The sequence below is a fragment of the Prionailurus viverrinus genome, chromosome F1, assembly GCF_022837055.1.
Source record: "Prionailurus viverrinus isolate Anna chromosome F1, UM_Priviv_1.0, whole genome shotgun sequence".
Taxonomy (NCBI): Eukaryota; Metazoa; Chordata; class Mammalia; order Carnivora; family Felidae; genus Prionailurus; species Prionailurus viverrinus.
In genome coordinates, this window is record NC_062577.1 from 2,001,444 (window position 1) to 2,026,784 (window position 25,341).

At 47.7% G+C, this 25,341-nt stretch overlaps 1 protein-coding gene across 2 annotated transcripts in view; it reads right to left on the reverse strand.

Moving 5' to 3' along the window:
• The window catches only part of KIF26B (kinesin family member 26B), a 474,080-nt gene that overhangs the window by 21,015 nt on the left and 427,724 nt on the right, over positions 1-25,341 (reverse strand). For both annotated transcript variants that reach the window (XM_047840985.1, XM_047840984.1), the window contains one exon: positions 467-629. In XM_047840985.1, coding sequence (XP_047696941.1) covers positions 467-629 — 163 coding nt within the window. The remainder of the gene's footprint in view (positions 1-466; positions 630-25,341) is intronic.

A 25,341-nucleotide genomic window follows, 5' to 3' on the forward strand; every position in this document is an offset into this window, starting at 1 on the left:
AGAAAGCAAGGCTGGTAGTTTCTGCCAGGCTCCTCGCATCCACAAGAAACCACTGTATTCACGTGGCAAAGCCCAGGAGCCCATAAATGATTCCTGGAAATGCGGGAAAGTAGCACCATGTGAGCAAAGCACTAATCCAAAGATGGGCTCAGCCAGTCGCAGGACAGGGTCTCCATCTACGTGGGACCAGGGCAGGAAGGGAGACACGGAGTGTTTCCCGTCCTACCCAGATGCCTGACGTGGGCCTAGTGCTCCCGGTTAGGGGTCCAGGCTGGATGACCAGCAGCTGGCGAGGCTAGGGGGCGCGGACTTCATCCTCCTCCCCCCCACCCGACCCGACCATCGTCAGCATCGCCTGCCCCCCCCCACCCCCGCCCCCGCGCTCGGGGATTAGGAATACCGGCTCGGCTCCAGGGTAGGGCTCCCAAAGCATCTACACCCGCTGCACCCCCTGGGAGCTCCCTACCTTCGTCTTCTTTTTCTTCATCCTCAAGACTCTCGAGGCGATCTGGATGGTGGACAGGGTCTCTGCGTAGTTGCCGGCGGCCGCCGAGATGTGCGCGATCATGGTGGTGCGACAGTTCACGTTCCCCAGGGACTCTCGCAGCAGCATGGTGAGTTTGCTCTCTCTGCCAAACAAAGTGAATTAAGGCTGCATTAGTGGGTCATGCTTCACGTTGGCTGTCAGGGTAGGACTGCGGGCCTCCACGTGGCTTTTTTGTTGTGGGCAGCAGGGTTTCCCCCCCCCCGCCCCATTTTCAAAAAAAAGGGCGTACTAATTAACATCATTTTCTAGCACACGGCTGTTTGTAGCAGGCAGCCGAGCAAGGGCTTCCAACCCCAAGAATGGAATCCATGTGACACATCTCCCTTGGCACTCATGTCCCGCTCCTGGGTAAGCCCGTGCGTCTGTGTGTGCCCACCGGGCGCTGTGCACGACGGGACCTGGGGATAGGAACTGGAGGAAGGGAGAAGACGGCTCTGTGACTGATTCGGCAGGCCGCATGCACACATAGCCCTTCTTTGCAAGTGTCTGTGCGCGAGCGGTCCCTGCAAGGCAAAGTGGTTTGCCAGCCACGAACCTGCGTGCTAGATCCGTGTGTCTGCAACGTACCCAGTTTGTTTGCGAGAGTGGCAAGCACTTTATCACCATCTGTCTCTTCCTCTTGTGCCTGCATGTGGCGGCAATGCAGGAGAAGGTGTCTGTGTTCCCGATTACGAGTGGAGAAACAGAGACGCGGGCCCGAGCACTCAATCCGTCAGCCACAGAACGCAGACCTTTCTAGAAAGGCCTCCTCTGGGGACTCCGCAGGTGCCGTGTGGGGCCAGGGCCCTGAGTGGTGATAATGAGGCTCAGGACTTTACAGACGGTGGTTGCAGGCTCTTCCAAAACTGACCTGGAGCGATGGTGCATGTGTTTCCATTCCTGCACGTGTCCCAACAGTCTCCCTGCCTCGCTCTTAAAAGGCTTCTGCTTACGTCATCATCAGCCCTCTCCTCTCAACTGCTGCCAGATGTCATTTCACCTCTGGAAGCTTCCCTGATCCCGAAGGCGGAGGCAGCCTCTGCGTCTCCCGTGCCCTGTGTGCATAGCTGTGCGTTGTGTTCAGAATGCCAGGTTCCGGGGGCTCGTCCTCACGTCCGTGTCCCCACCAGGCTGTCAGCCGGCCACCCCCGCAGAGCTCCCTGGAGAGGGACCGTCCAGCTCGGCAGACCCGGTGTGAGAGGCAGGCTGCCGTCTGCAGAGATCAGGCCTTGGAAACGGGGAAACCCTTTCACACGTGACCTGCATGGGGCCTTCGGGGAGGAAGACTGCGGGGTGAGAGCCAGAGTTTGCCTTTTCCATCTGGAACCAATTAAGGTGTCAGTTCGGGACGCCGGGCTCACTCTGGCTCAGTTCCAGGGCAATTAAAAAAAACGCATCAGGGTTTTCCTTCAGCCGAAATCGTCAGTGATGAAAGTCGTGGAAGGAGGGTGTTGCGGACTGAATGCAAGCAAGCTAACCCCCAAAGTGATGCCATCAGGAGGGGGGGGGCCTTCGGGAGGTGACCGGTCACAAGGGCAGTGCTGTCATCGACGAGAACAGCGCTCTTATAAGGGGGACTTCCGGGGGAGTTGGCTCGCTCCTTCTGCCATCGGAGGCTGTCACCAGAAGGCAGCCGTCTATGAACCAGGAAGCTGCCTCCCCGAACACCAGACCTGCTAACACCTTGTTGAACCTCCAGCCTTCAAAGCTCTGAGACATACATGTCTGCTGTTTGAGGCCCTCCGTCTGTGGTTATTTTTTCAGAGCGGCCTCAACGGACTGAGACACGGAAGGGGGTGTGCAGAAGGATCGAGGCCTCGCTGCAAACACTCATCTGCCTTCAAAATGTGTCCAGCAGGCAGGTCACGGATGCCACCAGAGCTGACAGCCAGACGGGAGGTCGGGTCCCACCCCCGGCACACACTCTTCGCGGAGACCCTGCATCTGCCTGAGTCTAGGGTATTGTCTTCACTGTGTCTTCAACGTTTATTTATTTTTGGGACAGAGAGAGACAGAGCATGAACGGGGGAGGGGCAGAGAGAGGGAGACACAGAATCGGAAACAGGCTCCAGGCTCCGAGCCATCAGCCCAGAGCCCGACGCGGGGCTCGCACTCCCGGACCGCGAGATCGTGACCTGGCTGAAGTTGGACGCCCAACCGACTGCGCCACCCAGGCGCCCCTTCACTGTGTCTTCGAGTGGAAGACAGATCCCATCAGGGGGAAGTCGTGACCGCTGCAGTCAATTCTTAATGTCCGAGGTGGTTGTGGTCTATTAAGTCTCTGTGAACCCTGAAGCAGTGAGTCCAGATGGGAACGGTTCCTCGGGGCCACTGGTCAGTTTCCCGTCAATGAATCGATTGATACATAACCTTGTCTCACGTGTTTCTGTTTAGAACACCTGATTTAATACACGTTCCTTACAAATGGTGAACTACGTGCACTATTTCTTTAGAACAAAACACTAGCTGAGGAGGGTTTATTTTTCTGACCCTAGGTAATAAGAACATAAATTTCTTTGGCTTTTTCAGCCTCACAATATTGTCCACTATGCTTTTTTTTTTTTTTTTTTTTGGAATTTTTAAATTATTTATTTATTTTTCATGTTTTTATTTTTGAGGGAGAGAGAGAGGCAGAGACAGAGCATGAGCAGGGGAGGGGCAGAGAGAGAGGGAGACACAGACTCTGAAGCAGGCTCCAGGCTCGGACTCTGGCACAGACTCTGAAGCAGGCACAGAGCCCGACGCGGGGCTCGAACCCACTAGCGGTGAGATCATGACCTGAGCCGAAGTCGGACGCTCAACCAACGGAGCCACCCAGGCGCCCTGATGTTTTTTTGTTTTTGTTTTTAATTTGATCATCTTATGAATCCATAAAGAGAGCCTTTTATCTGTGGTTTCATCATGCATTTTAGATGTTACTTAACTCTTTCTGAAGCAGCCTGATGCACAGGTCAGTGAATTCCCTCTTCCTCTTTCTGGATGTACCATATTGTTGACTCGTTAACACTGAATTCATGCCAAACAGCACTACAACTCATGCCTGAACGAGGCTTCTCGAAGATACATATTTTCTCCGTAGGGCACCTCACTGCCTTCTCGCACCAACGAACGCCGGGCCACCCCCACAGCACTGTGCTTGGGGGCCTTTTCGGCAGTGAAACCACCAACAAAAAGCACACAGATACAAACAACGTGGCAACAAACAGGACTCTGAAGAGGAGCCTTGTTTACAAGAAAAGAGGCTAGACGAGGAGGCAGAGGGCTGGCTTGTCCCATCTCAGCTGGGGACGGCACATCAAGCCACCCCACGTTTGGGCCGCTGTGCACATCTGCAAACGACAGCAAAGGCGCCACTCGAGCTGAGTTTGAACGTGATTCGTAAACACGGAACCTGCAGCTGATGAGGATCACGTGTCCCACGAAGTCCCCTGGCGTGAATGCCTGCTAACCGTCGTGCTCTGCTGAGGGCACGCTCCCTCCTGCGTGTGACCGCGTGTCCGTCCTCAGGAAGAGGGGCCAGGAGGAGCAGGCAGAACACGGTTACGTCGCACTGTCTGCCCTGTGCATTTCCACCCTGCTCCCCCTTCACCAGTCAATCGTAGGATGATTTTTTTTTCCCCAAGTCCACACTGTCGGAAGAAGCCGGGGCACGTTGCTTGGCAACCGGCGTTTTAGCTCTCCTCGAGGAAAGCCAGTAAAACTGCTGACAAGACTCTTTCACACGGGCCTCTCTAGACTCTAAAACATAGCCTTATGGGAATGAAAAATGGTGGCTATAAAGCTTGGGTTCTCTTCCGCCTCGTGATGATCTTTTAACTTGGAACAAAGACAGTTAAGTTGGGGAGGGAAGGTGAAGGAAGGGGCAGGGTACTAAAGGCTGAAAACTGCGGATTTAACTTGGTGGCTGGGGTAGGAAAATAAAAAGATTCAGAAGCGTTTCCAGGGCAAGAGTCAGCACGGACTCAGTCTGCGTCTCTGGGTTACGGCTGAGGCAGGAGGAAGGGAAACGCACAGGTGCAGGGCCAGTGGCCCCCAAGGCCCAGCTCCAGGCTGCATGGGGGACTTAGGGGCCATGTGGGAGGGGTCCTTGCTGCGCAGGATGGCGTGGGTGGGGGGAAGGACCCGACTGCGGTCCGGGGAAGGCCTGGGCCAGTCTTCCAAGCCCCCATGTGCCCGGCACACATATTCACCTCCTTCCCGCCTCACCCTGCATACATCTTTTATTTTATTTTCTATTTCTTTTCAATGGTTATTTATTTTTGAGAGAGAGACAGAGACAGAGCACGAGTGGGGGAGGGGCAGAGAGAGAGGGAGACAGAATCCGAAGCAGGCTCCAGGCTCTGAGCTGTCAGCACAGAGCCCGATATGGGGCCCAATCCCATGCACTGTGAGATCATGAAGTCGGAGGCTTAACTGACTGAACCACCCAGGCGTCCCTGCACACACCTTTTAAAATGGGTTTTGCAGGGCGCCTGGGTGGCTCAGTCGGTTAAGCGTCCGACTTCGGCTCAGGTCATGATCTCGCGGTCTGTGAGTTCGAGCCCCATGTCGGGCTCTGTGCTGACAGCTCAGAGCCTGGAGCCTGTTTCCGATTCTGTGTCTCCCTCTCTCTCTCTGCCCCTCCCCCGTTCATGCTCTGTCTCTCTCTGTCTCAAAAATAAATAAACGTTAAAAAAAAATTAAAAACAAAAATAAAATGGGTTTTGGAACAATGTCTTCCTTTAAAAAATAAACCGACCTTTTATTAGACAAAAGAATGGGAGAGTGAACAAATGGTAATGGTAATAATTCAAAAAGAGCACGATGAGCAGGTGGTCCTCTAGGGCAGGCCCTGCAGGCCAACTCCAGCCCACCACCTGTTGTTGTAAATAAAGTTTTATCGGAACACAGCCACACCTGTTTGTTAACATATTGCCTCTCGCTGTTCTCGTGCTGCAACAGCAGAGTCGAGTAGTGGCGATGGAGCCCGAGTGGCCCATCAAGCCACAAATGTTTACTCTCTGCTCCTTTACGGAAAAAAGGGCGTTATTTTTGACCTGTGTTCTAGAGTAACAACATAACGCGGTCTCATCCCAGACACGGCACCAAAGAGTCAGCAAGCTGAGCCTGAAGGTGGGCCGCGACTTCCTTACTATTCAACGATCTCTTCCTGAGTGGACATTCTGCGTTGTCTCTCTTTTAGTTGAGATGTTTCGCAAGGGGAGAGCGGAAGTCCGAATAATGGAAACCGGCGAGGGACAAATCCCGAGCTATAGGCTCACTCGAGCACCGGGACACAGCTATGGGCAACTGCCCGGATCACCTCCCGTTTCATCCAGAAGCAGAGCCCGTCCTTCTGAAGGGGCTGTGAGGCTGGGCCCGTTATCTGCAGCGGCCCATTCAGGAGACACGGTACCGAGCACGTCGGGTACCATACAGGTGCCAGGTCACGCTCTATCCAGTGAGGGACACACGCGGGTAAAGCGCATTGTGACATCATCGTTAAAGCCAATGACACAAGGACATCTAGTACTACACACGATAAGGAAAGCGTCCTCCAGCCTGAGGGGCGTCCCCAGTCACTGTGACTCCCACACCTCCACAGTGACAGCACCGTCCGTCTCCTTGGCTGGGATTCCCCTACGTGGTGTTTATTTGTTGAGGTCCCTAAAACACCCAACAAAACTCTGAATTCCTTTCTGAAAGGGTGGTCCAGAATCCATGGCTCATTATTCGTTGACCCTCCGGAGAGGCAACCCTCCCAACTGGTGAGGGGTACAGGTCCCCTGATGAAATACGATACCCACATCACGCTGCAGTGTCAGCCCGAGAATTTCACAAGAAAAAGGCCACGCCTTTCCTGAGCAGTGTTAAATATGCTCCTTTTCCAGAAAGGTGGGGAGGAACCCTGGAGGCAGAAAGTGGGGCATCTGTGAACCATGTCCTTCTGAAGGAGACAGAGACGGCCAGCTCTGAATCACCACGTCGGGCGGCCTGACGACAACACCACAGGACGACCTTCTTTCACGCCCTGCTTCCCATGAGAGAGACACCACAGGTGTCCACTGGTAACGTGCGTGGGGGTCCTTCAGCACCCACACCGCGAGGGCTCAGAATCAAGCAAGACAAGACTGTGCCTTTTCCCTCATGTCAGCTCTTAATGAAGTGTGGAAAGAAAGGAGCTTAGTTAATCCAGAAGACTAATTAAGCTCCGGGAGAATTTGCAAGAGAGAGAGTCCTGTGGGTGGCAAGAGTCACAGCAGACATATACACCAGAAACACGGGCACACGGCTACCCACGCTGCCGCACGCAGGCCTGCTTTCTTCCAGAAACACGACAGTGTTTTTTTCCTTTAAGTGATACACCATCGGTATTGAAGAATGGAGACCACGCACACGGAATTCAGGTGGGTGTCAGAGACCCAGATCAAGGTAACAATGAACATTTAAATGCCAAAAAAAAAAAAAAAACAACCCACGTTGGCAACCCTCATATTCTGTTTTTTAGAGAGAGAGAGCAAGAGAGTGCAACACTCCATGCTCAGCATGGGGCCGGAGGCGGGGCTCAATCCCACGACCCTGGGATCCTGACCTCAGCTGAAATTCAGAGTTGGACGCTCAACCCACAGATCCTCCCAGTTGCCCCATCACTCACATTAAGGATATGACCCTGGAGCCACACGGCATTCCGGAAAGCATCCCACTTCCCATCCACTTTACCTGTAAGCTGCCAGAATGTGTTGTAGAGCCTCAGGCCGACAGCTTGACCCGCTGGGCATGAGTTGCTAGGTCACAGGCCAGCTCCAAGGGTTCTGACCTCCCTGCTCTGCCCCCAGGCCCCAGACCCCTGCATTTACCCACTGGCCACCAGGAGGAGAGAGGAGAGTGAAAAGGAAGCATGAACAGAAAGGAAGAGAAGAGGCAGATTAAAATCGTGAATTTGGGCCGAGTCTGGACACTCAAATGGAATTTTCCACTCTCTCTCCCACTGACCCTGCCTCCTTCCTATTTACATCCTACTGGTCTATGAACATCCTTTCTTACCGTCACCTAATGGGTCGCTAGTGAGTGACCTCCTGAGGCCAGCCTAAGTATTGGGGACCAGGGTCCCAAGACATCAGCATCCATGGCCCAATGTGGACCACATCTGTGTTTTTGTCTTTGTTTTTGTTTTTACCCCATTAGAAACAGGGTTGAGCAGAGGACACCAGCCCCACTGGGTGAGGGCAATTCTCGTGCCTCTGTCTTCTAGGTCCCAAGGACATGCCTTCTTGACACTGTTGAGTTGACAGATTGAAATACATGCATCCACAGGGGAAGAGCACTTCCCTCGAGTTTATTTATTTGTAAGGGTGTTGCTCTCTTCTCACGACTGCTTCACAGACCTGCACGCTTTTGGGAGGAGACTTTTCGCGCCTCCTCTTTGGGGAAGCCGTCTGCTCTGCAGGAACGGCCTTCACTCAGCAATGTTCCCCTCAAGGGTGCCAACCTCTCAAGGCATGAACGATCTGGATTCTGGTACCACAGAAGAACCAAGAGCTTGGTACAGACCAAGCTATCCTAATGCATTTTCAAAAGGAATAACGTGAAGTTGCTGTGGTTTGGGCATTACGCCATTTGTCCCGCAAACAGTGTGAGCAGGTCTCACTGTGGGACGCTGGGGAGCGGAGTGCAAAATGGGGCAAACCTCCTTCAGTGACAGGGGCTCTGGCTTGTACGATAAAGCACCGGCAAAACCAGCCCCTATTTCTGGCACGTGTGTTAGAGGAGCTTCTGGAAGCACTGGGCATTTAGCCATGTGAGAGATGGAGAGTTCTCTCATCAGGGGAGAGCTCGGGGAAGGAGCCCGCGGAGAACCACCCGTTGCCAGCTGAAGGGCCAGCCTCTGTGATCCGGCCGGTATACACGTGATGCGGGTGTGTGCCTTGCTTAACCTAAAACTGCCTGTGGGTGGAGGTCCTAAAACTGTAACCAGCTGGGAGTGGACAAGGTTAATCTAACTGTTCGCTCACAGAATTCTTTATTAGACACTGGAGAGCCCTGAGGCACAAACGGCGCCATTTTGGAAGGCTTCTGACACAGAGTAACACACGGGAGCAATGCCTTCTTCCCCGGGCCATCCTGCTTATCCAAGGCTGGCACCATGGCGGCTCCAGAACTCTGGGGGCAGTGCCCAACGAGAAGCAAGAAAGACGGGATGGTGGCCCACAGGGGCCTATGTGAAGCAGTACTGCCCCTGACAGACTAGGCACGTGATGGGCATCCATTTGGAAAATATATGGGTGGAAAGCCAGTTCACGTAAGCTAAAGGTTTCGCAATGCAGGTATGGGTTGGGGCCAATGAAAGCTGCTTTATGACCTGAATAGTTGCCACTGTTCTCAGAGGAAGACAAAGTCTAAGGAAATCTGGGCTGCATGAGTCCAGTGGAACCTGGATATCAGTGTTCCATTTATCTGAATAAGATAAAATTCACAGGAGGTCGGCCTGCTTCATGAGAAAGACCAGCTGTAGGGGTGCCTGCGTGGTTCAGTCGGTTAAGCATCCGACTTCGGCTCAGGTCATGATCTCACGGTTCGTGAGTTCGAGCCCCACATCAGGCTCTGTGCTGACCACTTGCTCGGAGCCTGGAGCCTGTTTCGGATTCTGTGTCTCCCTCTCTCTCTGCCCCTCCCCCACTTGCACTCTGTCTCTCTGTCAAAAATAAATAAATATTAAAAAAAATTTAAAAAACAGAATAAGGGGCGTCTGGGTGGCTCGGTCAGTTGAGCGTCCGACTTCGGCTCAGGTCATGATCTCACAGCTCATGAGTTTGAGCCCCACTTTGGGCTCTGTGCTGACAGCTCAGAGCCTGGATCCTGCTTCAAATTCTGTGTGTTTGTCTCTCTCTCTCTGCCCCTCCTCCACTTGCACTCTGTGCGTGTCTCTCTCTCAAAAATAAACATTAAAAAAATTTTTTTTAAAAAGTTAAAAAAAAGAATGAAAGATCAGCTATAAGCAGTGAATAGTCTCATTAAAATATTTTACGAGAAGTATGTGATATAATTCACTTATATAGCTATCAGAACGTTCAAGTTAAAATTCTAACTTAACCGCTTCAGATTTACCTAATAAGACATACTTGCAATGAGTAACCTGGTTATAATACATGGATTCACTTTTAGAAACTAAAAGTGTTCCATAGAAAGTTTTTGTGTTTTTTTTGTTTTTTTGTTGTTTGTTTGTTTGTCTTTACATTACTCATTTGCTTAACAACTCAGGCCTTCTCCTCTAGAGCAAGGAAAAATCTCCATCCAGTCTCAGTTATTGGCCACTCAGAATTAGTAGAATCTGAATTGCTCTAAAGAATCTAAGTTCTGCTCAGGAAAACATACATTCCTTCCAAGACCATAGCGCACAGGGATGACAGAAGATACTTGAAAGGTGATTCATGCAATGACAATCACAGCATTGAAAGTCTGCCGATTCTAGGACACACTCCTGAATGAAGCTGAGAAATAATTTTAGAACCACAGAATATCACAGTTGGAAGGATTCTCAGGGGTCACTGCATTTTCCGATAAAAGAACTGCCATGATAGCAGGTGATCTGCTTTCTGCCAGAATGTTCTTAATGACTGAGAACTTACCAACTCCCGGGGTACGCTATGTAATATCTTTGAATAGCCTCAATTATTAGAAAGCTCTTTCCTGTACTGAACTTAAATCTTCCTTATGCTTCTAACCATGGGCACTCACTCTGTTCTCTGTGAGCACAGAGGGTAAGACTAATTCTTGTGCACACCTTGGCCCTTTACAGTTTAAAAGACATTTATCATATCCTCCTTAGAGGTTCTCTTGCTTGGAAATATTCCCTACTCCTTCCATTGCTCCTCAAACATTTAGTTGGTCGTGCAAACTCATACCAAGCCTCCCTTAGTATGAGTAGTGAAGAATAGGGCTTTGCTCAAAAAGGTCTAGACTTTGTCCTCAGCCTCTGGGAGGTAATCTATGTCATTCCTGTTAGAAGGGTATTTGTTTAAGGTGGGAGCTGACCACACCAGAAAGATCAACCGTGTGATTTAGGTCAGGGGCTTTGGGCTATGCAGGACCAGTCAACCCGTAGACTGAGCACAACCATGTGGGATATCCATCCATCCATCAATCATGCTATGTAAGGTAGTCCCCCCCAAAAACTCTGCACACCAAGGTTCAAGTAAGCTTTCTGGGTGGTAATACTCACGTGTATGTCACACACTGGCACCGGGAGGATCACACACTTTGCACAGACAGAACAACAGAAGCTTTGTGTTTGGACCACTCTGTGCCTCTTCCTCGGGCTGGTTTTGATCTGTGTCCTTTCTCTGTGATGAATCACAGCTGTGAGTACTTTCAGTGAGGCTGAGTCCTCCTACTGAATCACCAAACTCGAGGGGGGTTTCAGGAACCCTTCAAACTCGTACGAGGTGTCAGAAGTCTGGGGCAGACTTGGTGGTTCAAGGATTGCACTCCCAATCCCCACAGTGTGGCTAATTCCAGCCAGCTCTTTTCAGTAAGATCCTGCAACGCTGAGGGTAAAAGCTGTGCTTTTATGTTGACCTTTCTTTTTATTTTGACCTTTCTTTCCAGCAACTTGGACAATGTTAATGGTTAATGACTTATTAGCTCTAGCACAGAAGGGAAAAGATCATATATATATATATATATATATATATATACACACACACACACACACATAGACACATATGTATATATATATGTGTATATTTATATATATATATATTTTTTACTTAGTTTAGCATGATCAGGAGCTAAGAATGTCATCACTTTGATGAAAAAAGGAAAGAAAAACTAAAAACAATAACCTAGAAGGCAAATTAGCAGACCTTACATATAGAAAACGGGCCCAAAGGTTTCCCCTGAATTGCCCAAAATTGTGTATGCTAATGAAGTCTACGATGCTACCAAGAGGTGGTTAATGAGTCGGTAACAAGATCCTCTACACTTACTAACCATGCAGACTGATCTGTAATAGATGCACGCTCAGTAATTAATCTACCTGCAGGACCAGATTAAGAGGAATAATAATGTTTCTATTATTACTGCAGTTAAAAATCTTTTTGACGTTTCTTTGTTTTTGAGAGAGAGAGAGAGAGAGAAAGATAGAGAGAGAGAGAAAGAGAGAGACAAGCGAGAGCAGGGGAAGGCAGAGAAAGAGAGGGAGACTGAATCCGAAGCAGGCTCCAGGCTCCAAGCTGTCAGCACAGAGCCCGACGCGGGGCTCAAACCCACAGATTGTGAGATCGTGACCTGAGCCGAAGTTGGACACTTGACCAACTGAGCCACCCAGGCACCCCTATTACTGCAGTTTGGAACATAAATACTATTCTGACATTTCTCACATCATTTGAAGTTTCACTTAACTTTTAAAAATTCACATGGCCTCACAGATGATAGAAGCAGCCTGAGTGTCCGCTGATAGATGGGTAAAGAAGAGGTGTTATATATACACAACGGAATATTACTCAGCCTTTTATGCAAGGAATGAAATCTTGCCATTTGCAAGGACACAGATGGAGCTAGACAGTATAATGCTGAGCAAGACAAGTCAAAGAGAAATACCGTCTGATTTCATTCACAGGTGGAATTTAAGACACAAAACACATGAACGAGAAAAAAAAGAGGCAAACCAAGAAACACACTCTTAACTCTAGAGAACAAACAGGTGGTTACTAGAGGGGTGGTAAAATAGGGGGGCGGGGTGAAACAGGGGATGGGGATTAGGAGTCCACTTATCACAGTGAGCGTTGAGTAATATATACAGTTGTTGAATCACCGTATTGTGAACATCTGAAACTAAGACAACGCTGTAAACTATAAAAAATTCATTGGGCCACAGTTACTATTAATTATCGATGCTTAGACATTTGTACAGTCCAGTCACGTTTTATAGAGCCACTGCCACAGTGTAAAGGGGGAGGATAATTTATGTTGCATTATAACCCATTACACATTCTCCGGGTGAAGATGAGCTCATAGTACTGTGTGGAAGCTTTGCTGTCCTTCAAGTGTAGGCCATCTTCAGGTTTGTGAGCGTCTGTTAATTCCAAGGTCAGAGATCGTCGTGGTAATCCAAACGGAGTCAGGCGCTGATGGGTGACAGAGTTGGCGGCAAGAGTCATGTTGCCATGGTGACCCAGAGCCCCTCCCCTCCAATACCTGCTCACTCCTGTCCTTCTCCGTGGATTTTTAAATTTGTTTTTTTTTTAATGTTTATTTTTGAGAGAGAGAGAGAGACAGAGCATGAGCAGGGAAGGGCAGAGAGAGAGAGAGAGAGACGAAGACAGAATCTGAAGCAGGCTCCAGACTCTGAGCTATCAGCACAGAGCCCAAAGCGGGGCTCAAACTCATGAGCTGTGAGATCATGACCTGAGCCGAAGTCGGACGCTCAACTGACCGAGCCACCCAGATGCCCCTCTTCTCCATGTATTTTTAAAGAATCCTCAAAAAGAGGGGCGCCTGGGTGGCTCGGTCGGTTGAGCGTCTGACTTCGGCTCAGGTCATGATCTCACGGTTCCTGAGTGTGAGTCCCGCGTCGGGCTCCATGCTGACAGTGTGGAGCCTGCTTGGGATTCTCTCTCTCCCTCTGTCTCAAAAGAAATAAGTAAATAAACTTTAAACAAACAAGCAAATAAATAAATAAATTCTCAAAGAGAAAATACATGAAGGTTACAAATGGAATCCTTGGACATAATGAAATCCTACTCTCGCCTGGTGCCTTCTTCCAAATCTCTCCCCCTGCCTTCCTGCTACACCACTCCCCACTTACTGTGTCCCCTGTGTCACCTACGTTTTAGGAATGTCCCCATGCTTTTCCATGAGTTGTAATGTCTGCTTCAGGGAAGAAACGTGTACAAAGTGCACGTCTGACAGGGCATCTTGATGGCACCTCTACGTCCAGTCTCTGACTGCCCTTCAGTGTTGATGTTACAACTGTGTGCAATCCGGGCTTTGAAAGTCTGCAAGTGTATTTAGAGCCCTTTCAAAAGGAATGTGTTTACCAAAAAGTGGCAGGGAAGCATCTGGAAGGGTTTCGTCTACTTTTTTTTTTTTTTTTTTTTTTTACCAATTCTCTATGCAAAACCCTAAGATGACAGAGCAGTGTGGGTCCTGGGTGCCTTACGGGGCTTTTAATTTCTGGAAACCCAGGTGAGCCCCTCTTGCACCACATTCCTTGGAAAGGCTAGAAAGAGGTTAAACGGCATTAGCCAAAGGGTCCAGGCTTAATGGTAACACTACGTGACACTCATGATGACCTCCAGTCTCCAGAGTTCAATTTAGCCAATCCTATGCTTGTTTGCCATCAAAATAAAACAAACAGAGAAAATGCACATATGAGCCCTGAGTGGTCACCTCATTTGCATTCCCTTGACTGTGTTTTGATCTTGTGCACACCACGGGTGGGGAAGTCCAATCTCTCTCTGCTCAATCAGACTGCGTATCCGTGCGCTCCCCTTGTGTTGCAGGATAACCTTCAAAGAGACAGGACCGAAGCTGGCTCGCTATTCGAGGCCTGCGGCATAGAATGCCACGCTGTCAGAAAGGGTTCAGCCCAGTTCTTGGGAGGACGGATCAGATGATCAAACGTGCTCTCTCCAGTGGTACGGAGCTCACATCTCTCCCTGTGCGGTGGCTTTTCTTTCGAGTCATGAGCGTGGAGCTTCAAGGTCACGAGGAGGCATTCACTGCTCTCTCCTCCCACCCCTCTCCCCTGCTCCTGACCAACGGCCTTGCCAACACTCAGCTGTGGATACTGAAAGCGGTTCCAGAAGGAACACCATCGCCACAAAGTCCATTATTCACCAAGATGGCGGACTTGAGTGCTGGCCCAATGGGCAGCAGACCAGCATGACCATGGTTCCAAACCACTTGTTATTTCATTGACGGACAGTCTGGGTGGCCTCCTCCTTATCATATAAAGGGTGACAGCAAAGAAGAGTCAGCAGCTTTGGACCTGGAGCTGGACAGAGGGAGGAGGAGGCTGCGAAATATCCCAGACACCTTCCGGCCGGTAGACTCTGGCCATCCCACTACTCACGACTCCTTGAGGAAGTGTGGACTTTTGTGCCTCTCCTGTACTGTGGCTCATCCCAGACACTTAGCCTGGAATGCTGTTTACTTTAATCCTATGGAAATTCTTTTACATCCAGCTGCCTTCACTAACCCACCAGTCATCCCCACCAAAGCAAAGCAAAGCAAAACAAAAAACGAAACAAAACAAAACAGGAGAAGTCTGATGGTTCTAGCAACTCCCAGGGACTTCGTGTCCTTGGAAATCACCTGCCTTCCCTTTTCTTCTTTTTTATTGTAGTAAGACACACGCAACATAACTTTACTACTTTAGTCGTTTTAAGTACATAGTTCAGCTGAATAATATTGCATTGCACGGACACACCGCATTTCATTTTCCACTCATCCACTGAAGGACACCTGGTTATTGTGAAGGACCCTGGTGTGAATATGGCTGTGCAAGTATCTGTTTTAAGTTGCTGCTTTCAGTGTTTTTTTTTGGGGGGGGGGGGCGGGGAGAGAGAGAGAGCAAGCATGTGAGCAGGGAAGGGCAGAGGGAGAGAGAGAATCTTAAGCAGGTTCCACACTCAGCGCAGAGCCTGATCTAGGGGCGATCTCACAACCGTGAGATCCATGACCTGAGCCAAAATCAAGAGCTGGACACTTAACTGACTGAGTCACCCGGGCGCCCCTCCATTCCATGCTTTTGAGTATGTATCTAGGAGGGGAACTGCTGGACAATATGGCAATTCTATTTTTAAGGTTCTGAGGAACTGCCGTACTATTTTCCGGAGTGGCTGTACAATTTTACAGTCTCACCAGCCCCGAGTCCGAGTTCCAAATTCTCCACATCTTTGCCAACATTTATTTCTGTTTCTTTAATGACAGCCTTCCTAACGGATGGGAGGTGGTATTTCGTTGTGGTTTTGTTTACATTTCGCTAGTGGCTAATGATGTAGAACATATCTTTTCATGTGCTTATCGGCCATCTGTGTATCTTCTTTGCAACAGAAAAGGTCTATTCATTGTTGCAGTGAATTGCATTTTTTGTTGTTGAATTGTAGGAGCTCTTTATATATTCTGTATACGAATCCTATATTAGATATACGATTTGCAAATGCTTCCTCCCACTCTGTGGGTTGTTTTTCCATCTCTTGTTGGTGTCCTTTGATGCACAAAAGCACCACTTCCTTTTTTTGGTAACACTTCATCATTCTTAGATTTCAACTAACATTTTTTGGCATCTGTGGCTCAAAAGCTTTCCCATGTTGCTTTTCCTGTGATAGGCCTGCCAATAAGAGTGACCAAACACGGCCCATGGAATTTTGTGAAGGCACTCGTCCAATATGGTTCTTGTTATTTGCAGACCACTAACCAGTCACCAGCTGGGGAGAACTTGAAAGATGGTTGTTAAACACATGTGCCACAACTGCCCAGGGACAAACTTCTTTTGAAATCATGTACAACCAACTTCAAGGAGATGATGAGGGCAACTCTGTTAGAACACCTTCTGGGCATCACGTGTGGTTTACGGAAACATCATCCCGCGGTCCTCACGAAATATACCAACCGGACTGGCTCTTGGCACAGAGGCGGTGCCTACTAATTGGAAGGAATTAAAAGGAAATTAAGTTTAAGAATGGTTTCATCACCAGTACATGTCTGAGAAGAGATGTTACACAGAGGCCACAATGCATACATTTAATAACTTAAGAGAGAGTCTGCAAAATTTTAATAGGGAATGACACACGAAGAAATTGCACATTTCTTGAAAAAGAATTAAGAAAGCTGATTCAAGCTCTCCAGTGATAATTATTCTGCTTGAAAAAAAAAAGCTATTGTGGCACAGTATCTATGTCTTTTCAGTTGATGGGTCTCATCACAAATGGCTATTCATTTCTTACACGGGACAAATGTGGTTGTGAGTTCAGACTCAAATCACTGATATCCTGCAAGATCCTTCCTTGGGCAGTTTCTCAAAGTCCTGCCAGAGACAAGAAGCTTGCAAACTAGGAGTTAATCACGTCTTCCAATGCCACTTCTTTTCATCTCCCCACTTCTAAAAAAAATTTTGGAACATCACAGCGTTACTTTGAAACGCTACGAAGCAGTCTCCATGGGTGAGATTGACGGTCCCAACACCACCAAGGATGCCTTCTTCTTGAAGAGCTGTATAAAATGGGCAGCAGTCACTTCTCTTCTCTCGTCACATCTAGGACCTAACAGTATCCAGCACAGAGCTGCCCTTCTATGAATATTTAAATAAATACCAGAAGAGTATACCTCTCCCTCAAAAGAAGTCTCCCCCCGCCCGACCAAGCTTCCTAATTCTGTAACTTCCAAAATACCTTTTCTTTTTCCTCACAAGGGGCCACCATCACAGCGAGACCCCTTGGACTGAGCGTGTGCTGAGCACAGGGCTCCCAGTCCCCCTGTTCTTCCAGGCTCCCAAAGCATTCCAGAGGACAAGCCATGGCCTACTTGTGTGCGCACAGCCCACGATCTTCAAGGACAGCTCACGGGAGAGACATTTCCACCAAGGTTACTGTCAGCCCCGCCTTGAGGAATGTGTACAACAGTCCCCAAAGAGGAACAGTCAGAGCCACCAAGATGCCCTCAGTTTAAAATCAAGACTGTGGCCAAGTCAAGTCAGGCCAGTCTGTAAATGCGTCTAGGTTACGATCCCATGGTTTCCTTAGATTGACACTGCACAGGATGAAGGTCTCTAGAGCAAAAATGTTGGGTCTCAGCAGAACGTATAGGTTCAAAAGGCTGATAAGACCAGGTTGTAGAGTCGAGTTCAATATCAAGGCAACTACTGTTTGCAGTTAAGTATCAGCAGAGGAAACAGCTTCCGATGTGGTGATTTTGGAGGGTCTTGTTACAAAGCCCAAGACTGCCCTGTCCCCATTCCTTTGCACTAACACACAGAGAAAGTCTTATTTGGACGGATAGGCTTACTTGGAGGGAACTCACCCAACAAGTATTTACTAAGAACTGAAGATACACGTAGGCTCTCTGCTGGTCCTGGGATGACAAATGCAGATAGACCTGCCCCCTGCTCTGCAAGGCTGACCACAGGTTCAGAGGTGCCCAGAAGAGTCTCAGTGTATGCCTGTTATCCCGCATCCTGCCCAGTTTCTGTTGTCCTGGAGTTTTCATTTTCTGAAAACGTGTTATTATTAAGACTTTATTGTTATTTATTTATTTTTACATCTTTTAAATGTTTATTTATTTTTGAGAGACAGAGTGGGGGAGAGGCAGAGAGGGAGGGAGATGCAGAATCGGAAGCAGGCTCCAAGCTGTCGGCACAGAGCCCGACGCGGGGCTGGAACTCACGAACCACGAGATCATAACCTGAGCCGACGTCAGACACTCAACCAACAGAGCCACCTACGCGCCCCTATTATTAAGACTTTAAATGACAAGGTGGGAAGAATTGGACAGACCTTCACTCTCTGCCTTCATGGTTCACGTGCAGTGGATGGGGCTCCTACCTGAAGCCTTAGCATTCTGGATACCTGGGCAGACATGTGCAGAAATGCACTTGTAACCGGTTACCGGACATACATAATTCGTAACTGTGCTCAAACACACTTCTGTTTCTCCCCAGAAAAATACAAGCTGTGGTTGTCACAATCTGCAAGGTTTACACATACAGAGTCACTGAACTTAAGAAAAATTTTGTGATCGATCTTATGCGAAATAAACACCTATTTCATTAGGGGGATGATCAGGTCTTTCTCTGCCGCCTGTCACCCGTCGGATTTGGGAAATTTGGGAGTCTAAAGAACTAGCTTAAATGACAGAATATTGCTGACACTGGACAGTTTTTAACTTGAAGTATACTGCGGAAGTCTGCTTCAGTGTCCTACAAGAAGGCACTGGAGTTTTGGAAATAGGTCTTTTACATTTTAATTGTACTTTGTTCAAAATGAGTTGTAAGCCTGTTATCAGGTGCTCACCCAACGAAACACAAAAATCGCAGCCTGGGAAGCTCGTGATGAATTGCGAATATTAAATGAAACAAAGCTTACAGACAGGCAGGACCCTGAAAACACATTCCTGCAAAAGCAAACAAGAAGCAGCATGAATATTAGACAGCAAGACACAAACAGCATCAAGGATTAAATTTTGAAATTCCAGAACTGTGCTCTGGAAATTCATCTGGGGGAGATCTTTTATTATTTTATTTTGGGGGGGGGGGCAGGGGGAAGATCTTTTTAAAACTCACACACAATATTCTTACTGAGTTAGACACGTATTCCGCCGAAAAGGACTTGTAGTTGGTCGTGGTGCACATAAATTCTTAATTATTTTCAACCAGACTGTGATAATCTCCCAAGAGAAATAGAAGCTACAGTGATAGATACACAGAGCTTTATATGTTAACACACATGGGCACACACATGTACAAGGTAGGCAGTAGGGAAGTGAAGAAGAAAAACACTGTAGCTCTAAGTTAATACTAGAAAACATTATAGTCTTCAGAAAGACACCATTGATAGGATAATATGCATAGATTTGGTGAAGATGGTTAAAATAGGTGAACCAAGAATCATTATTCTGCTTATATTTTTTAGTCTTTATTTTGAGAGACAGAGAGAGAGAAAGATGGGAGAGGGGCAGAGAGAAGGAGAGAGAGAATCCCAAGCAGGCTCCATGCTGTCAGCGCAGAGCCCAATGTGGGCTTGAACTCACGAACCCTGACATCATGACCTGAGCTGAAGTCGGACGCTTAATCCACTGAGCCCCCCGGGCTCCCCTCTGTTTATTCTACTTGAATGTTCTGAGACACAACATAAAAAGATTTTAATTTTTTTCTTTGTTGTACATGGATTCTTTTGGTAAGAAAATACTTCTGAAGGTTATTTTGATTATGACTCTGTTACAAGTCACTAATATAAATGGATTTGTCAGAAAATATTTCAAAAAATTAATATTATTAACTAGGTAACTCTTTTGCTCTCAAAAGTGTCCAGTTTGGAGAATAAATTATAGGATTCCCTTACTTACACTTTAGAACAGGGAGAAATGCGTAACAGAATACAGAAAAGTATCAAAAAAAGTAGTATGGTAGTCTAGGTACCTAAAAAGACCTTCTTATCAAGTACAATTAAACACTGCAGGTAAGATATTTTCACAAATCTTATTAAATGCATTGCTGAGCTTGTAAAAGAGTCAAGAATTTTCAGGCCAAAAAAAATAAATGAAATTGGGAACTTACCAGAACTAAGCATAACACACAAGTCTGCCTTACGCTGAAGGCATTTGCCAAACCAGGTAATAATCTGCTTAGTTTTACGTGGCTTCAAAGGACATTGGAAACAGAAGACAAGGCCAAAAGGCTGCCCAACATGATGGTTTTAACAGGAAAATCCCCTTCAACAACACCTGCGCCCCTCACTATATAACACAGGTCCATGTCGAAAAATGGCACAGAATAGAAAAAGAAATTGTCCCGAGAATAGGGAACCACAGGCTAGATTAAAGCAGGCTTTCAGTTTTAATTCTCAGGAGCTGGGTGATCCAAAATATTTCAAGCTGAGAATATCACGTAGGGTATTCTCAACTGGTAGGGATCCCAGGCACCGAGCAGAAGAAAATACAGATGATAAAGTAAGCCACCTTTATCCTTGGTCTCAAAGAATTCTCACAAATAAAATGCCAATGGCAGGCAGTTGCCTCGGGGCAGAGGTAGACAAAGGATGGAGGCACCATGAGAGAGAGCCAGCACAAACAAGAGGCAGAATGAGAGGGTCCAACAGAGATTACAAATAATCAACAAAAAGCTGATTAACATGCTTAAGCAAATTAAGATGTCTGAAGGAATACAACAAGAAAGTCATCAGAGACGACCAATTTCTGCTTCTGGCCATGTTGGAAAACCGGGAACTAGACTGACCCTCCAGCCTTAAACTAGGAAAAAAAAAAAATTTAGGAGAAAAAAAAATGTTTTGGATACTGGGCAAGAGCAGCAGAGAAAAGTAATCTTTGAGAGAAAGGAAACAAATGAGCCGAGCCCTGCAGGTGGCCCAGCTCCCCCACCACCTGGAGAGGTGGCAGGACAGAGGAGGCCAGAGGGAGCCAGGCAGCCACCTGCTGAGATAGGAGACAAAGTTGAGAATTTGGGGAGGCCAAGGCAGCTAAACTTTGCAGGGTGGAATAGTAGAAAGGAAAAAGGAGAGAGCTGGGGAGAGACAGAGAGTGAGAGAGGGAGGGAGGGAGGAAAGGAGGAGGGGGGAGACCATTCCATCATTCCATGGGAGGGAATAGTATGTGTTCAAGCAGACAGAGTGGAAAGATCTGCTCATATATGGGGTTTGGGATGGAGTCCTCGGAAGGGGCTGATAATAACAATACTACTACTAACAATAATAATGCTAGAGTCCTCTAGCTCAGACTAGCCCTAGATGCTCTGCACCTGCCCTAGCAAATCAAGCCTCAAAGGAGCAAACTGATTCCAAGTAACTGTGGACTTCAGTCCCATGGATCACACAGTATTTATTTATTTTTTAATTTTTAATGTTTATTTATTTTTGAGAGAGAGAGAGAGAGAGAGAGAGAGAGAGAGCATGAGCAGGGGAAGAGCAGAGAGAGACAGGGAGATACAGAATCCGAAGCAGGCTCTGGGCTCTGAGCTGTCAGCTCAGAGCCCGACGCGGGGCTCGAACCCACAGACCGTGACATTGTGACCTGAGCCGAAGTTGGACGCTTAGCTGACTGAGCCACCCGGGTGCCCCGGGTCAAACAGTATTTATAATGAAAACCGAAAATATTTTGAACTAGTTAGTGATAGTGAAAATCATCATCATTATCAAAACTTGAGGATACAGACAAAGCAGTATTTAGTGCATAATGTATAGAATTAAGTGCTTACATTACATTACGTATCTTCAGATGGAGATAAAGAACAGCAAAATAAACTAAAAGAAAGTAGAAGAAAGGAAACAGTGAAGAGCAGAAACTCATTCGATGGAAACCAAACATACTGCAAAGAAAATTCACCAAGTCCGAAGTGACTAAGACAGTATCTGCACAGGCAGAGAGCCCAGAGACAGACCCCCTGCATGTGTGGACACTTGTTAAAAGACCCAACGGGCCTTGCAGATCTGTGGGGATTCAAAAAAAAATGGTGCAAAATAGTAGAATCCAGAGTTTACAAAGAACTCCTACAAATTGATAAGAAGAGAAGCAACTTTATAGAAAATGGGGCACAACAGGGGCGACTGGGTGGCTCAGCTGGTTAAGTGTCCGACTTCAGCTCAGGTCATGATCTCACAGTTCGTGGGTTCGAGCCCCCCATCAGGCTCTGTGCTGACAGCTCAGAGCCCGGTGTCTGCTTTGGATTCTGTGTCTCCCTCTCTCTGCCCACCACCCACCCACCCCTGCCCCTGCTGGCACTCTGTCTCTGTCTCTCTCTCTCAAAAATAAAGATTAAAAAAATTCAAAGAAAGAAAAAGAAAATGGGGCAAAAGACACAAACGAGGGCTATGCAAACAGAGAGTAGTAACTAAGAAACATGAGAAGATACTCAATGCCACCAGAAATATCCTGAAAGCATGAGATTCTGACTTCTAGGTACCCGAATTAGCACTACTGACAGGGTGGCTTACCGGTCACAAAAAGCTCTTTTCCCCGCCCTCACACCTGGGAAATAGGAACAAATCAATGGCATGGGCACAACTACGGAGGCTTCCAAGTTGTCACTCTAGTGAATAAAATCTCAAAAATAGTAAGTGTGTCGGTTGGGATAGTACTGACGGGGAGTGGTTGTCTTCTTGGCCAGCCCCAATCATGTATGGAATTTATAGTCTCTGGAGCCTCTGGTTTGACTCACTCTCTACTCAAATCTGTATAGCAAGAAGGCTTGGGATGATGGGATTCTGCTACATTTGCTCAAGATGTCAGAGAATAGATTGCAAGGCACCAGAAACCGCTTTCTTCTTATGGGTCCCAGGCCTGGCCATCTGGGTAGTCACGTGTGTTCCCTCTGGATTCTGCAGTGATACACCCATCCCTCCCTCTGGACTCAGGCTCTGGCACGCTGAGAGATGTTTCACTTCCATTTCTAATGGGTTTCTACACATCCACGTCTACTCTTTGCTCCTAGAGGAACAAGATGGAGGACAGTGGGTTTAACGTGCAGACGGTCTGAGAAAAAGGTCCAGCTACCCCGGATGGTGTATGCACGGAATAGATTTCCAGCGTCTCAGAGGATGCAGGCTACATTCACTAGAACCCAACGGTTAAGTGCTGGCTCTTTGGTACCACATGAACAGACAACTGAGCTGTGAGATCACTGTCAAATTCTAAACCTGAACTCCTTATGTGTTGGGGTCTATACAGTGAGGAGGGAGTGTGAGGGCAAAGTACAGGCTAACAGCACCCACACCCCCTTGAGTGGAATATGTGCGATATTCCTCAGACACTCCTGGCTACGCAAGAACAAAAGAAAGGGGTTTAAGTGCTCACCATGGTGACGTGGGAAACTAAGGCAAATGAAATATTAAATTCTCTTACTGCCTGCAGCCCACTGACAAGTCCTTGAAACTGGCAGAGTGACCTGCCTCTACGAGCTCAGCTGCCTCAATGATGACACTTTGTTGGGGGCAAAAGAGACTTTTGGCTTAACATTATCCTGACCCCCCAGGAACCTGTAAGTCTACTGTAACATATAAGAATTCCTTTGGAAACCTCCTTTATCTCACCTTCCCCAAGATATATGCTGGCCATCATACTCCAAGGTTATGGCCCCCCCAATATACATCTGAAGGGTCTCATGACTGAGGTTTTATTGAAAGGTAATAAATGGCGTTTCCCCAGCAACAGCTAGCCCCTCGAGGTCCTGGAAAACTTGCTTCCCAAATTCCTTAGAGACTTACTCTATCCCTGACCCCCTCCCAACCTGAGAGTACACACTCAGTTATCCCACAGGACCCCAGTGCAGCCCATGGGTCCTGTCCCCCCGTTTTAATAAAACCACCTTTTTGCACCAAAGACGTCTTCATGAATTCTTTCTTGGCCGATGGCTCCGAACTCCCCCCCCCCCCCCACCATCTCCCTAAACCCCATCAACAACAGGACTACCAAAGGCCTGATAATGATTGTGGAAGAGACTTGAGAGACCACGGTCATATTCTCACGGTGGTTCACTGGGCACGAGATGCTTCCTGTGCGTTACTTCCTTACGACAAGCCTGAATCTTCTCCGCATTGTACAGATGGAGACTGGAGATCCTCAGGTCACACAGGCAGCAAACGAGGTGCTGAGGCCTGGACCCAGGTCTACCTGGGCTAATTCTGTGTGCTTTCTCCATGCTACGCCCTGGGGATAACATGGTGACTGAAAAGGCGAGCTTCGAGCCCGACGACCTGAGTTCCAGTCCTAGTTGACCAGATGCTATACCTGTGACAGCTGATGAGTTGCCAGACCCTTCTGTGTTTCAGTGTCTTCATCTATAAACATGGGGACACAACAGCATCTATCCTTAAGGTTCATGCGAAGACCAAAAGAGAATGTTTGTATTATATAGACTGGACCTGCGCTCAGCAAATATTCAAAAAGTGGTACCTTTGCTACTCATTGTTTTTGTATGATGCTCAAGGTTCCATGACCCTGTGAAATGGGTCCTTAAATGGGCCCTCGAACAAAGGACTTAATGACAAAAGGGCAATTCTGACTCCATCCCGAAGGCTTTTAGAGGAATAATCACTTCGTTCTTTACATTGACAAATTATAGGTTCAAATAAATGACTTTGGTGAGCAAAGCCTCTGGCTTCTGGAAAGGTCAAATTGTATGGTTTTTAAAGGTGGCTCTTCTCCTTTTCCAAAGGAAATTGTCAAGCAGATGCCGAGATGGGTTTGATTGTTCCAGTAAGAAATCAAGCGGGGAGGTTTGCTTTTTCAGAATTTGATTGTCAAGGAGGTCACAGTGGGGAAGGCTCTGGGCTGTGGATTTGTCCTTTCCTGTGGTGGGTGGAGGCTCAGCGACCCAGAAACGGGAAGGGCCTGCAGGCACTTTCCTGGGCCTTACCCGGGAGAGACTACCACTCCGCCCACTGCCGAAAGTTAATCACAAGAGCGGGTGAAGCCCCATCCACACGTGGCCTGTCCTTCTTGACACCAGAGTACACGGTCTTCTAGATGTAGCTTAAAATTTATACCATTGTCAAATAAAGCGCCGCTATTCCCAAATCTGGGGATATTAGCTGGGCACAGGGACAGCCTTTCTTTAGCGTTCCAACGCATTCCTGGAACGTCCCTAAACTTAGATCATTAGGGCACCAATCCCGAAGCCACGCCATAAATCCCTATTGCAAAGAAAGAGTTTGCTTGAGTAACTGAAACTCTTGAATGGACTCTAAGACACGTTTGCTTCTACCAAAGTCCAGACACTCGGAGAGTTATAACAGTAAGCATCTGTATTGTATAGGATATTTATTATTGTCATGATTTATTACTGCTAGAGGGAACATATTCACAGGTGACATACTGGCCCTTTCTACTTCTTTGAACATACTCTACAATGTGACTTTTAACTCTCATCTCTTGTCTTCAAACCGAGTACTGGTTTCTTCTGTCCTCCTGGTCTCTAAGCTCTGTGCATCAGCCCTAATGCTCAGAATAGTAGTTTATACATCACAGATGCTTGACAAATTGCCACAGTAAACCTGGCAGAGTGAATCTATTTTTTCTCTATATTTGATTCGAGAAGGTAGGTCGTAGCTTCAATGCCTCTCCACCTCCTATACAGCTAGTATCACTACGAAAAGACACACTTTGTGCTA